Source organism: Vicugna pacos, chromosome 19 (genome assembly GCF_048564905.1).
Source record: "Vicugna pacos chromosome 19, VicPac4, whole genome shotgun sequence".
NCBI lineage: Eukaryota > Metazoa > Chordata > Mammalia > Artiodactyla > Camelidae > Vicugna > Vicugna pacos.
The window spans coordinates 2,276,033-2,291,314 of NC_133005.1; the positions used below are offsets into that span (position 1 = coordinate 2,276,033).

The 15,282-nt window shown below is 39.3% G+C and overlaps 1 protein-coding gene across 4 annotated transcripts in view; it reads right to left on the reverse strand.

Moving 5' to 3' along the window:
- KIZ (kizuna centrosomal protein) overlaps window positions 1-15,282 on the reverse strand; it is a 90,857-nt gene that overhangs the window by 59,940 nt on the left and 15,635 nt on the right. For 3 of the 4 annotated variants that reach the window (XM_072943691.1, XM_072943692.1, XM_072943694.1), the window contains 2 exons: window positions 14,180-14,272; window positions 255-900 (listed from right to left, as the gene is read on the reverse strand). In XM_072943691.1, the coding sequence (XP_072799792.1) occupies window positions 255-900; window positions 14,180-14,272 (739 nt within the window). The remainder of the gene's footprint in view (window positions 1-254; window positions 901-14,179; window positions 14,273-15,282) is intronic. The other variant, XM_072943693.1, reaches the window with a different exon arrangement.

A 15,282-nucleotide genomic window follows, 5' to 3' on the forward strand; every position in this document is an offset into this window, starting at 1 on the left:
TTTGCAGTATTTTAAAACTTATGAAAAATTTTTAAAAAATCACAGTGGGTTTAAAAAATCAGAGAACTTACTTGCAAAAGTATTTCCACATGTGTATTTAAGAACTCATCAGAATGGAATTTGTTGGCAAAGTAACTTTGTTTTTCGACAAAGATAAAATTAGACAGTATTTGTATTCTTACCTAAGACCACCACCGCCCAGAGAAACTAAATACCCACAAAAATCAGCAGACAATCGCAGCCTCTCGCCCCACCTGAGGAAGCTGCCCGGGCAGACGGCCTCTCTGGAGGACACTTGTTTTCAGATGTGCCATATTCTGAGGCTGATGCCGGAGGGACTGGCAGTCCGGCTCTGTCTTCCTCGACTTCATTATGTTCCCATGTCAGAATTGCTCCCTCGGATCCCTCGGATCTGCTGGAACTGTCACCCTTTAAGTCACTGGCTCTGTTCTCTGGACTTAATCTCCCCCGTAACGGGGGATGGAGTTCAACAGACTTCTGGCCTTCAGATAAATTACTCCTGCCCTGACGCGTGCTGCCTTCCGTCTCCAAGCAATGAGTCTGTTCCTCCTCGGACCATGCGCCAGCTGTGACTGGCGTTTTCTCACCCATCTGAAGACATGTCTTTCCATCTGTTTTGTCAGACTTACTTAAGCACCGCGTGTCACTATTAGTTTGTACTACACAGCTGCCTGTCACATTTCTGCTCTGGGCTGTCTGCCGGTGTGAACGTGGGTCAGGGATTGAAAAGTTCTTTGTGGGCTGGGGGGTTTTCTGCTCCATACTGAAATCTCCCATGCTCGAGACGGCTGACAGGTGGTGGCCCATAAAGGTTGTTGCTGGCTGATACAATCCTCTTGACACGGCTGTCTGGCTGTTAATTTCAGCCGGCATTACAACCTGCAGCACCAAAAAAGAGATGCAAGTTAAACATACTGTGTATGAACAACTGGGTTATTTAAGTTGTTTTCAGAAATGAAATGAGGTAAAGGCAGCCTGACCTATGAAATCAACACCTCCCACATTTTACAAAGCTCATGGCTTCCTGCAAAATGAATGACCAAAACAGCATAGTCCACACTGTTTACCTGTGATAACGATGTTGGCTCACAAGGCAAACATTGTCTAGGAACTGTGGAATCTGTATTTTTCAAAAAGAGATACATACATTACATTGCAAAGCACGTGCATGTACTTAATGCCACTGGACTGTGCACTTCAGCTTGGTTTAAATGGTAAATTTTATGTTCAGTATATTTGAGCACAACTGAAAAAGTAAGTTGTGAGTTCTAACCACTTTCCACAGAGAAGCTTGGGTTGATGGAGCTAGGGAGGTACTTGACACCAAGAAAAGGGGTAGCATGTAAAGGACTACTGGGGCTTTCAAAACTCTATTTCTAGTATTGTGTGTAATAAAAAAAAACTTCTAATAACCACATATTTATGATTGAATTAAAATATACTGCATGTGTGCAAAATAACCATAACTTCCTATCAAACTGCAAATAACAACTGCAATTTTTCCTGAACTACTTGAAGAAATTTTAAAGACATTTAAAGCAATTTAAATTTACTGGCATGTCTACGGAGAGAATGAGCACTGTCCCTTCCTTAGAAAGAGGTGGGGCGGAGTGCGGAGAAGAACAGAGCAGTTGGTTCAGTGGCCCAATCCGGGGCACACAATGGGAAGCAGACTGGGAAGTAACAGTCCTGCAGCCTTAGAGAAGTTAACTGCTTTTCCTCCAAAGGGATCAAAGCTTCTCCAAATACATAACACATTTAATCCACAGAGGACGGGAGAAGAGATGGAGAGATGCATTTGCACACCTCCTCTGCAGATGGAAAAACTGAGGCCAGTGTTTTCAGAGAGAACATGCCATTCACATGGTTGAGACAGACGCCAGGACTCACTTCTCTTCAAACATACTCTCTCTCATATTTCCAAAGATAAAACAAACAACGTTGAAGCTAAAACAACTGAAAAGGTATGTCAGAGAAAGAGTAGAACAAGGACCTCTCAACGTCCTCTGCTCTGTAAAAGAAACAGTAACACTGGAAAACATCTTGAGAATACCTTTTCAAACTCTGGAAATTAACCAAAAGCTTGCAGCAATCTGCGGAGCATTGATTCAAGAAAAACATCTGAATAGTGGTAAGAACAGTGCACCTCACATGTTTTAACTTGCCCTATTCCCACTTACCCCTCCTCAGATCTACAGTAACCTTGGAAATCAGCAGCCTTATAGACACTGAAAGGGAGCAAAGAAGGATCGGAACCCCTTCAAAGCCCACTGCCAGAGAGCTGTCGTGATTTGACCTGTCTAGTGAGTTTCCGCAAGACCACCCTCACAAGACTGTGTTTATCTAACCTGACTTAGAGCGGACATCATGCAGACAGCCTTTCCCCTAGGGGCAGTTATTAAAAATAATCAGAAGCAGTTGTTTAATATTGAGGCTGCCTAAGGCAGTGGGTAACAGTTGGGCAAACAACAGGGTAACTGAAATAACGTAAAAGGAAAAGCTGGTGAACGAGATGTCCACAGGGGGCTTTGGAAAGCTCCAACATACTACTGGAAATCTAGACTACGGGCAGCTCAGGAGAAGTCCTGAGAAGGGCCTAGGCTCTCACCTCAGGCTTACCCTGAAGCTTGCACTGGCACTCATGTGATGGCTAAGGTGGAGCTGTAAACTGCCCGGATGAGTGTTGAAGGTGTGCCCCAAAAGACACCCAAAGCCCCTTGGCAAGGACTGTGAGACTTACTGGTTTCAGGCATTTAAAGAAAGCTCTGTCTAATCATTGGCTGGTATCTAAGCTAACTGAACAGAACCTCAGTGACCACATATCACAAAGAATACAGACTTTACATAATTAATTCAGAAAGTCACTAAACAAACACACAAAAACAGTAAACTCTGGGCGGGGGTAGAAAATGATGTTCAGAGTGGCCATATTTTTATTATTTAAAATGTCCAAATGTTAACAGAAAGTGACGAGTCATTAAAAGAAACAAGAGGGCACGATCCATACAGAGTGGGGGAAAGGCAGTCAAGAGAGACCATCCCTGAGGACGGGCAGACGTTGAACTTACTAGACAAAGGCTTTAAGTCAGCTAGTTTAGATACGTTCAAAGAACTAAAGGAAATCATGTCTAAAGAACTAAGGGAAAGTATGAGAAATATATCCAAACAGAGATGATCAATAAAGAGATAGAAATTATTTAAAAAACAGAAACAAATAGAAATTCTCCAGTTGAAAAGTACAATCAGCAGAATGAAAATTCAGTAGAGGGGCTTGGCAGAGAAGAAAGAATCAGGCAGAGAAGAAAGAATCAACATACCTGAATATAGGTCAATTCAGAGTCTCCAGATTGAGGAAAAGAAAGAAAAAGAGTGGAGGAAAGTGAACAGAACCTCAGAGACTGGTGGGACATCATCAAGCTCCCAAACTTGATGAGAAACATTAATTTACACATCCAAGCAGCTCAACAAGCCCAAGTGTAACAAACTCAGAGAGCTTCACCTAGATGTACCATCATCAAGCTGCTGGAAGTCAGAAAAAGAGAATCTTGAAAGCAAACATAGAGAAGGGATGCCTCACATAAAACGGATCCTCAGTAAGCGGTGACTTATCATTGGAAACCATGGAGGCCAGGGAGCAGTAGGATAACATAATCAAAATGCTGAAAGAAAAAGACTGGCAATCAAGAATTCTATATCCATCAAGACTTTCCTTCAAAAATGAAGATTTAAAGAAAACAAGAAAACAAACAAACAAAAAAAACAAACAATGAAGGAGAAACACAACACTGTAATTCAAATACACTTCAATTAAAAAAAAAAGTTAATCCAGTTTGGTGTAGCCACTGTGGAAAACAGTATGGAGATTCCTCAAAAGACTAGGGATAGACTTACCATATGACCCAGCAATCCCACTCCTGGGCATATATCCAGCAGGAACCCTAATTCAAAAAGACACCTGCACCCCAATGTTCATAGCAGCACTATTTACAATAGCCAAAACATGGAAACAACCTAAATGTCCATCAACAGATTACTGCATAAAGAAGCTGTGGTATATTTATACAATGGAATACTATTCAGCCACAAAAATGACAACATAATGCCATTTGCAGCAACATGAATGTCCCTGGAAAATACCATTCTAAGTGAAATTAGCCGGAAAGAGAAAGAAAAATACCACATGATATCACTCATAAGTGGAATAAAAAAAGAAAGAAGACAAATTAACTTAAATATAAAACAGAAACAGACTCAGAGACATAGAATACAAACTTGTGGTTGCCAGGGGGGAGGGGGGTGGGTAGGAATAGACTGGGAGTTCGAGATTTATAAGATACTGACAGGTATATATAGAATAGATAAACAAGTTTACACTATATAGCACAGGGAAATATATACAAGACCTTGTGGTAGCTCACAGTGAAAAAGAATGTGAAAATGAATATATGTATATTCATGAATGACTGAAAAATTTTGCTCTACACCGGAAATTGACACAACATTGTAAACTGACTCTAACTCAATTAAAAAAAAAAGTTAAAAAGAATGAAGGAGAAATAAAATGTTCCTCACTAAACAAAAACAATTTGTCACTCTTGTACCTTTCCTATAAGAAATACGACAAGAAGTCCTTTAGGCTGAAATGAAAAGACATTACACAGTAATTCAAGTCCACATTAAGAAATAAATAGCACTAGTAAGGGTAACTACATTGTATTTGTGCTATAAATACTTTTTTTGTGTGTAACTCTTTTTTCTCCTATATGATTCAAGAGACAACTTCATCAAGCAATAATTGTAAATCTATGTTGTCGAGCAGCATATAAGATATAAAAACACAGTTTGTATTACAATAATATCATAAAGGAGCAGAAAAGGAATGGAGCTATATAGGATCGAGGTTTTGGCATGCTACTGAAATTAAGTTGCTATTAAATTGTTAAACTTGATTTAAACTGTTAAAAACAGTTTGAGATACAATTCACCAGTCATAAATTTCATACTTTTAAAGTATACAATTCAAGATTTTTAAAGTATATTTACAGAGTCGTGCAGTCATCAGTCAACTTTTGAACATTTTCATCACCCCAAACAGAAACCCCATTCTCTTTAGCAATCACTCCCCATCCTCCTTGATCCTCCCTCAGTCCTACGCAACCATTTACCTACCTGCTTGTCTCTAATATTTACCTATTCTGGACATTTCATATAAACTGAATTACACAATATTTTTTGACTAACTTCTTTAATTTGACACAATCAGGGTTTACACATACTGTAGCAGGTGTAAGTATTTCATTCTGTTTAATGACTGGTAACATTCCATTGCAATGGATATATCACATTTTGTTTATCCATTTGTCAGATGATGAACATCTAAATTGTTTGCACTTTTTAGCTATTAAGAAAACTGCTGCTATGAACATCTGTGTACAAGATTTTGTATGGATACAGGTCTTCACCTTTCTGGCATGTGGAGTTGCTGGGTAATATGGTAAGCATGTCTTAAGATTGTGAGGAACTGTGAACTGTCTTCCAAAGCGGCTGCATCATTTTACATTCCCACCAGCAATTATTTAAACTTTCAAAACCAAAAAAAAAAAAAGTACAAGAAACTTGCAAAAATTAACTGCCGTGCACTACAAGGCAATGCTACATGTGAAGTGGCTCAACACTTGCAAAGTAAAATACTGGCTCCAGTAAAATACCAGCAGGGCTTCCACAGGTGGGCAGCCTTCCCACCTGCTGAGATCAGGCATCAAGACAGGTGTTTCTTTTCTTTTTTCAAGATAGTCTGTCATTTTGTTTGCTTTGCAATAGGAAACGGGGTGGTCTTGCTTTATTATGTGTCTTCTCAAAGCAGTTTTCACATTATTGTTGACAGTGGAATAATATTAGTAACTGAAAAGTTTTTTGAGAGACAAACGTTATGGCCAAAGGAAGGAGCATGTGACAGTGTTTAAGGATCTGACATAATGATCACCTTTTCTAGGTCTTCCTATTACTTTCTGTAGTTGAGTGCTTGAGGTAAATCTATAATCCAAGATTTTAGTTCAGTTCTTCCTTTTCCTGTCACAGTTATCCATCTGTAGTCTCTTAAAAAATACTGGAAAGATGTTACAACTGACACCACAGAAATATAAAGGATCATAAGACTACCATAAATAACTATATGCCAACAAACTGGACAACCTAGAAGTGGATAAATTCCTACAAACATACAACCTATCAAGACTGAATCAGGATGAAACAGAATCTGAACAGATCAATGACTAGTAATGACACAGAATCAGTAATTAGAAACCTCCCAACAAACAAAAATCTAGGACTAGAGAGCTTCACTAGTGAATGCTACCAAACATTCAGAGAATACATACCAATCCTTCTCAAACTCTTCCAAAAAACAGAAGAGAAAGGAACTCTTCCAGACTCATTTTATGAGGTCAGTATTACCCTATACCAAAACCAGACAAGGCTGCCACAAGAAAAGAAAACTACAGGCCAATGTCCCTGATCAACACAGATGAAAAAATCCTCAGCAAAATATTACTAAGCAGAATTCAACAATACATTAAAAGAATTATACACCATGACCAAGTGGAACTTATTCCAGGAATACAAGGATGGTTCAATTATCTGCAAATCAGTAAATGTGATATACCACACCAAGAAAATGAAGGATAAAAGTTCTATTATCATCTCAATAGCTGCAGAAAAAGCATTTGACAAAATTCAACATCCATTTATGATAAAAAAAAAAAACTATCAACAAAGCAGGTACAGAGAGAACATATTTCAACATAATAAAGGCCATATATGACAAGCCCACAGCTAACATCATACTCAATGGTGAAAAGCTGAGAGCATTTCCTCACAGATCAGGAAGGAGACAAGGATACTAACTTTTGCCATTTTTATTCAACATAGTATCAGAAGTCCTAGCCAGAGCAATTAGGCAAGAAAAAGAAATAAAAGGCAATTACACTGTAAAGGAACAAGTAAAACTGTCCCTATTTGCAGATGATATGTATTATATATAGAAAACCCTTAAAGATTCTATCAGAAAACTGGTAGAATAAACCAATTCAGTAAAGTTGCAGAATACAAAAATCAGTATGCAAAAATCTGTTGAGCGTCTATACATTAATAATGGAATTATCAGAAAAGTTTAAAAAAACAATCCCATTCACAATTGCATTAAAAAAAAAACCTAGAAATACATTTAACCAAGGAAGTAAAAGACTATAAATTGAGAACCATAAGATGCCAATGAAAAAACTGAAGAAGACATAAATAAATGGAAGATATTCTGTACTCATGGATCGAAAGAATCAGTATTAAAATGTCCATACTATCCAAAGCAATCTACAGATTCAATGTAATCTTATCAAAATTCCAATGGCATTTTTCACAGAAACAGAATCATCTTAAAATTTGTATGGAACCACAAAAGACCCAAATAACCAAAGCAATCTTGAGAAAAAAAAAGCAAAGCTGGTGGCATCATGCTCTTTGATATATAAGTTCTTTGATTCCAAAATATATTACAAAGCTATAGTAATTAAAACAGCATAGTATTGGAATAAAAACAGACACGAAGATCAATGGAACAGAATACAGACCCCAGAAATAAACCCACATATACATGGTCAATTAATTTACAATAAAGGAGACAAAAACATACAATGGGCAAAGGACAGTCTCTTTACTAAGTGGTGTTGGGAAAACTAGATAGACACCTGCAAAAGAAAAACTAGACCACCACCTTATACTATGTACAAAAACTAACTCCAAATGAATGTAAGACTTGAATGTAAGACCTGAACCATAAAACTCCTAAAAGAAAATACAGGTGATAAGCTTTTTGACATAAGTCTTGATAATGAATTTTTTAATCTGACACCAAAAGGAAGAGCAACAAAAGCAAAAATAAACATGTGAGACAACATCAAACTAAAAAGCTTCTGCACAGCAAAGGAAACCATCCACAAAATGAAAAGGCAACCTACCGAATGGGAGAAAATATTTGCAAATCATTTATCTGTCAGGGGGCAATATCCAAAAATGTATAAAGAACTCATAACTCAAGAGCAAAAAATTATCTGATTAAAAAATGGGCAGAAAAATTTGAATAGACATTTTTCCAAAGAAGACACAGAGATGACCAAGAAGTACAAGAACACACACTCAATATCACTAATTATTAGGGAAATGCAAGTCAAAACGACAGACAGGTATCACCTCACACATGTCAGAACTGCTATTATGAAACAAAAGAAAAGAAAAGAAAAGAAAAGAAAAGAAAAGAAAAGAAAAGAAAAGAAAAGAAAAGTGTTGGTAAGGATGTAGAGAAAAGGGAAACTGTGCACTGTTTGGTGGGAATGTAAACTGGTGCACTGTGGAAACAGTATGGAGGTTCCTCAAAAAATTTAAAACATAACCACTATATGTTCCAGCAATTCCACTTCTGGATATTTAACTGAATGAAACAAAAACACTAACTTGAAAAGATATATGCACCACAGGTTCATGGCAGCATTATTTACAATAGCCAAGACATAGAAGCAACCTAAGTATAACTGATGGTGAGTAGATAGAGAAGTTGTCGTAAAAATACACAATGGCATATTATTCAGCTATAAAAAAGGAAATCCTGCCATCTTCAACAACATGGATGGATTTTGAGGCATTATGCTAAGTGAAATAAGTCAAAGAAAGAAATGTACTGTATGATCTCTCTTACATGTGGAATCTAAAACAAATACAAACCAAGCCCACAGATACAGAGAACAGACTGATGGCTGTCAGAGGTGGGAGGTAGAGGATGAAAGAAATGGATAATTTTTCTTTAGGTTAAATAAATTGACTATATATTGGGAGCCGGGGAAAGTGACAGCAAAGCAAATGAATACACTTGAAAATGCTTATTAGTGAACAGAAAGTAACTTTTAAAATCAGGAGTTCATCTTTACTGGGGGAAGGGGAGAGGACCTATTATGGAGGTATCAGCAAGTTTAGAACTATTCTAACGATGTGATTGGAAATCAATGACAGCTTTCAGAGCAGGTGACTCTTGACTATTATTGTACTGTGAAAAATACATTTGTATTATATTTCATGTTTTGCAGAATGCTAAGGTAATCTTTATTTTTAACATATTAATTTTTTTACCCACAGACAAGGGAACTGGTAAGTACTAAGGTGAATGCAGAATGCAAAATGGAGCTATCAGGCCTAATTTCCAGCTTTTCACACAATATAATTACTGTTCTTAGTTTCTACGTAAGCAAGTCCTTAAGTCATACTGAGATTGCCAGAAATTCCTTAATAAAAATTTACATATAAGATGCTGAAGGAATTATTTACTTTATTGTGTGTTATAAACTGAATTGTGCGCCCCCCCATCTTGAAGCCGTAATCTCCAATGTGACTGTATTTGGAGACGGACTTCTAAGGAGGTAATTAAGGTTAAGTGAGGTCACAAGGACAGAGCTTTAATCCAACAGGACTGATGTCCTTAGAAGGGGCAGAGACACCAGAGATCGCTCTCCACACACGTGCACAGAGAAGCCACCTGAGGACACAGAGAGAACAGCCATCTGCAGCCCAAAGAGAGAGCTCTCACCAGAAGCCACCCCAGCTGGCACCCTGACCTTGCTTCCAGACACTCAGCCTCCGGAGCTGTGAGAACATGAATTTCTGTTTAAGCTACCCAGTCCGTGCCACTGTGTCGTGGCAGCCCAGGCTGACGAGGGCATCACGACAATGTGGTTTTTAACTCTTCTTTCATTCTGCCACTGGGAGAGCTTATAGATGCAACTGAATGTTGACAACCGAGCGAGCACACAAGGAGAGGTTACTGGCCATTCAAGCTAACAGAGGATGGAACTACCAAAATTTTAAAATGGATCTATTAAATTTAGGCTTCAAAGGTATGTTCTGTAAGTTATTTTGTATTGTAATCACCTAAAATCACCTACGACCAGTTGTTACCACCAGGTAGCTTTACCTCCCGTTCGCTAATTCAGAGGCACCTCCCCTCCCCACCCTCCGCCCAGTCCCCCTGCAGGCCTCTCCACTATTGAAGGTACATGCTGAAAAGCCGGCACACCCTTGTATGGTCACCTAGTGGAGAAGGAGACGATGAGGACAGTGACGGCGGGGAGGGTGGCCACAGGGTCAGTGAACACTTGTCCTGCACCAGGTGTCCAGCCGACTTTTATGCATTAACTTCTCTAGCCCTCACAACCACCATGGTATCACTGTCGCTCTGGCAAGGTTCAGCCAGGTTGAACAATGTGCTCTTGGTCACTGGAGTCAAACCCAAACACAAGGACCCCAGTGCCCATCGCCTGTGCCACAATACTCAAAACTGAGAAAGTTAAACTCAAGTTGCGTTACTAAACGACAACTTTTCTGAAAGAAAAACCATAAAAATTCCTAATAATGAATCTCAGGTGGATGTCTGACTTCTTAGTAAATTCAACCAGTACAAACTCGGGCAGCACCGGGGTCAGCTGGAATATTACCACTCACTCTCTCCCAAGGTTAGGCGAAAACGCACCATCTAAATGAGTAACTCAAATACTTCACACGATACAGCTAGGCTGGTTTTATTCCACCAGGAATTTCTCCCAACTTTTGAGGAGCATTTGGCCAACACCACCTTAGAAGGCAGTACAGCAGGGTGGCTGAAACACGGATGCTGAAGCCAGCGTGGTCTGGGTCAGAGTGTGGGCTCTGCCTAGCAGCACAGTCCTGGGCAAGTTAATCAACTATCTAATGCTACCAGAATTAGAAGCAGGAGGAACCCCCTGCATAACCACTGTCACATGGTCCCTGCAGGAAAGCTTCCAACCGTGGGAGCAGAGCACCCCAAACAGCCTTCAGCCCTGTGATGCTCCCCTCTGGTCCTTCACGTTCTCCAGCCCTGGGAGAACAGAATCTTTCTGTGAAGCATCCAGTCCACTTCTGCTTTTAGTAGAATATGTTTCACAGTATAACAGTTCAAAGAAACTTCACAACCCCCACCCCCAAATCCAGGCTCTCACTCACAAATGCCATCTCGTCTCTCTCGGTACAATTTATGTGTTCATGTGCTGTGTATATGCTCTAGTCACTGCTGATATCGAAAACTGAGCAACAAGAAGAGCATGCCTAGAGACCAACGGAATTAGAGTTCACGCCAAAAGAGAAAAAGATAATGTGTAACAGAGGAGAAGGACTACCGTATTGCAGTAAAACCTGTGAGGATCCAGACGGGGCCTGCACTTTGTCTTCTTGCTGTCTGTTAACCATCACCAGCGAAGGCTACTAAGTACACTCACCTGGAAACAAGCCTGGGGGCCAGCAGGCCAATGATGACGCCCCACAGGACTCTCTGGAGCAGCCACTGGGTGCAGGAAACATTGGATGACACACTGTGAACCAAGCTAGACTTTCACACTGAAAACAAGGCAACTATGACCTGACCTGACGGCTCTTCTGAGTAGAGCACCCAGGTTACTTCTTTTGGTTGAAAAGTTGCACAACCACTTTCTAAAGACATATTGTTCCATAATTCAGAATTATCATTAACTTGATAGCTCCTGTCCCCTTCATTAGCGTTTTCCACCCAATTAGCTTTTTCCACCCCAAGTCAGGCCCTCAGTTCAGCCCTCACATCTGAACACATGTGAGATGTCCTGGTTTCCTCCGCCTCACTAGCCCCTTTCTGCAGCTCATCCCGCACAGCCCGGCTGCAGACGCAACTGCCCCAGGCACAAGTCCTTCCTCCACCTGCCTCTACGCGTGCACACTGACTCCAGGAGACGACCTCAAGTCCTCGAGCCTGGGACTAAGTTCCATGATGCACCTTTCCAAGCTCAACTTCTCCCACTTCCCGACAAGAACGTAAGCCTTCAGCCAGACCCACAACCACCCACTGGGCTTCCTGCTTCTACATCCTTGCTCACAACTTCTCCCGACCCGAGAATGTCTATCACATCCCCAGTGGCTGACACCTGCCCACCGTCCTCGCCAGCCCACACACCACCCGCCCCACTAAGCCATGGATTACTCTCTCTCCATGTGGCTCACGTGGCCTGCCCCGTGTAACTGGCACTTGGCACGTGCTATCTGGTGCCACAGAAAGAACATGACTTTGTGGGGAGCACCCTGAGGGCAGGCACTGCATCATTCTGAGAGGGACCCACTGTGGCTTCTCAAACAGAGCACGTGCTCAGCAACGATTTACTTAAGTCAACCACCAGCATCTGGCCAGTCCCTGGAGCCCAGTGCTCTGGGCACAGAGACTAACCCTTAGGACTGCACAAGGAGGAGGAACATGGGTTCTACTGAGCAACAAAATGAACTCAGGTGATCCGGAGCTGTTCTGGGTCAGTATATAACAAGGATTAGCTAATTCTGGATTGTGCTGAAATGTCTTCACCTTTCACGTGCTGAAACATCAGTAGGAAATTGAAAAAGGCAGCATATAAATGTCTCAAAACATTACCTAATTGATTCTTACATACAGCTGACAGTCAAAGCTTTCAAGGAGATGACAATTTTAAAAACACTTTTCTAATTATTCTATGCAATATTTTAAGGAATTGTTGGCTGCATGTCTCTTGCCCTAATTTTAAATATGACTTAAAAGGAGACTATATAAGTATATGTAAGGTTAAGGAATCAGTAGTGCAAATAGGAAAAAAAGTCTTCCGTTTTACTTAAGTACCATTGACACCACCACACTAACATTGTGTCTATCAGGAAAGGCACAGAAAGAACAAATTGGTTTATAGATGAAAAAACATGCCAATTATTTCATGACCAAATGTCAAACAGAAAGGCTGCCTGAATGGTTCAGAAGTCTATCACAACTACCACATTTGGTGTACATTTAATGGCACAGAAATCATTTATCATTTAAGGCCTTTTTATATGGGTCAAAGCTGCTGGAGCTTGCGGTTTTGTATCTTACAGTTTAAAGAATGCTCTAAATTCTAGGTTTTTTAACTTTCTAATCTTTGGGAAGAAAAACTAAAACTTCCTATACACTCAGATTAATGCCTGCTAATGCACAGAAAAAAGAAAAACTAAAACCTTACTCCTACTATAAAAACAAAATCGTGTGGCCTCTGTTTCTTTTCTGATAAGAGTCTTAAATACCAAACAGTTAACTGCATAATAACATTCACTGGCAGCCAGGCAGCCTGCTTAGCAGATACATAAAGCAGGTAAAAGGAGAAAAAGTTAATTTCTTGGCTGAATGATTCCATCGGTAGCTGCAGGGCGGACCTGAAAGTCTCTCAGTAAAGTAGCCGCTGATTCTTCTATCAATCTGTCGCACACATTCTCTTCCAAGGAAAGCATTAAATATGAAAATCATATCCCGTTATCATCTGTCCCCAGCTTTCGGCCCAGCAAGCTTTTCTTAATGAATGCTGCAGCCTAAGGGACAGCGCGCGCGGGCTCCTCGGAATAATGGAGTGACGCTGCCATTTTTGCTTATTACAGTATCGCCTGGCTGAGGGGGTTTCACACAGTCACAAGTGACTACTCTTGCCAGCATGCTCCAAGTTATTACAAGATGTTTTCAGACATTTCATCTAAAAGAGCTTTACTGCTTTTAGTGAAGAAAACATCTATGGTCTTGAACAGAATCATTTATATGGAGATGGGCGGAAGGATTAGAAGCTGGCATTACAGCAGACACAGCGGAATTTATTTAAGTATTTCTTGCCATTCTTTTTGTCTGTTGCTTGGATATGCAGTCCTCTCTTTCCACTTTATCTATGAGAAGGTTAAAATGTATGAAATTATGTATACGAAGAAAAGAAGCAAAATGCCACATTTTGTTTACTTCTCGCTTAAAACATTCTGGACCAAAGAAAAAAAGAGCTACAAAGAATTACTTTAGAAAACACAATTTCACCTACAACAACACTGAGATTTTCTTTGGAATCTATCTTACACCCACAGTGACTGCCTTACAGCAAATTTAATTGAACAAGATATTAAAACAATACTCTATAAACAAATGTCTTTAAATAATCAATTAAGGTTTAATCAAAAAGATCTTTGTAATAAAATGATTTTACTTAAAACAATATCTTAACACATGAACCCTCCAAAAATCCTCTGTTAACAGAAAGTTTATCATTTAATTTATTACCTTTTCTCTGTCTTCATCTTTCAGTTCATGTTTTCCCCCCAGGCTATCTTTTGAGAGTAGCTGCATCTTCTTAATTTGAGCCTCATACTCAATCTAGAGACAAGCAGAGTTTGATCTTGTGAAGGGTATTATTACAACTAGCACCTGTCTATGTTTTCAGTCTTTACCACATACTAGGAACGAAGCAGAAAGTAAAGGCTAATACTACTGAGAAAATTCAACTTACCTTAGAGAACGGTTTCACAAACAACACATTATGAATTCTGTAAGACGTTACATGTTTTAAATAAAACTTGATGGATTTTTTACTTAGTCTTTTATCAATTTAGGAAATAAAACCTTGATATATTAAGCTACCATGAAAATCCAGTTACTTTATTATGAAAGTAACACATTACACAGTGTTTTCTCGGAAAAGTTTTGTCCTTAAAAAAGGAAAAGAAAGCAATCCTACTGAATTCTTATCTGTATGATTTCTACATAATATTATGGTCCTATTAGTCACAGCAACAGAGTATATTATCCGCTAGATCATCAACTTAAAATAAATTCTGTTTTCCATGAATACAAACACACTGTAGACATCAGTGATCAGCACCATAGGAATCAAGTTTGCTCTGGTGCTAATAAGGACATAAAGATGTCTGCATCATTATCACACTAGAATTGATGAAAGTGATTCCATCATAGAATGACTTTTTCTTAAAAGGCATAAAAAGCACTTTGATTCATATGTTGGTAATTAAAGCCTTAAAAAGTCCCTGATTGTGGTCCATCACAGATAAGTATCAGAACATTTTCTAAATTAGGCAGTGATGCATTGCAATTAGAAACACTCCTCTGAGATAATCAAATTAGAAAATTGTTTTTTTAGCAATTTGTTTTCTGAGCCTTTGTTTTGGCATACAAAAAATGAACAGACAATAATAACCAAAATTGACTTGCCTCCCTCAAAATATCTTAAAAGGTATTACAGCTGCCCCATTTTTAATTACAGTTAAGCAGGGATTTCTTTTTTCTCTATTAGAATGCTATTAACACAACAGATAGCAGCACTGATATAAACAGATACCTAATTAAATAAGTTTCATAAGGCCAGTACA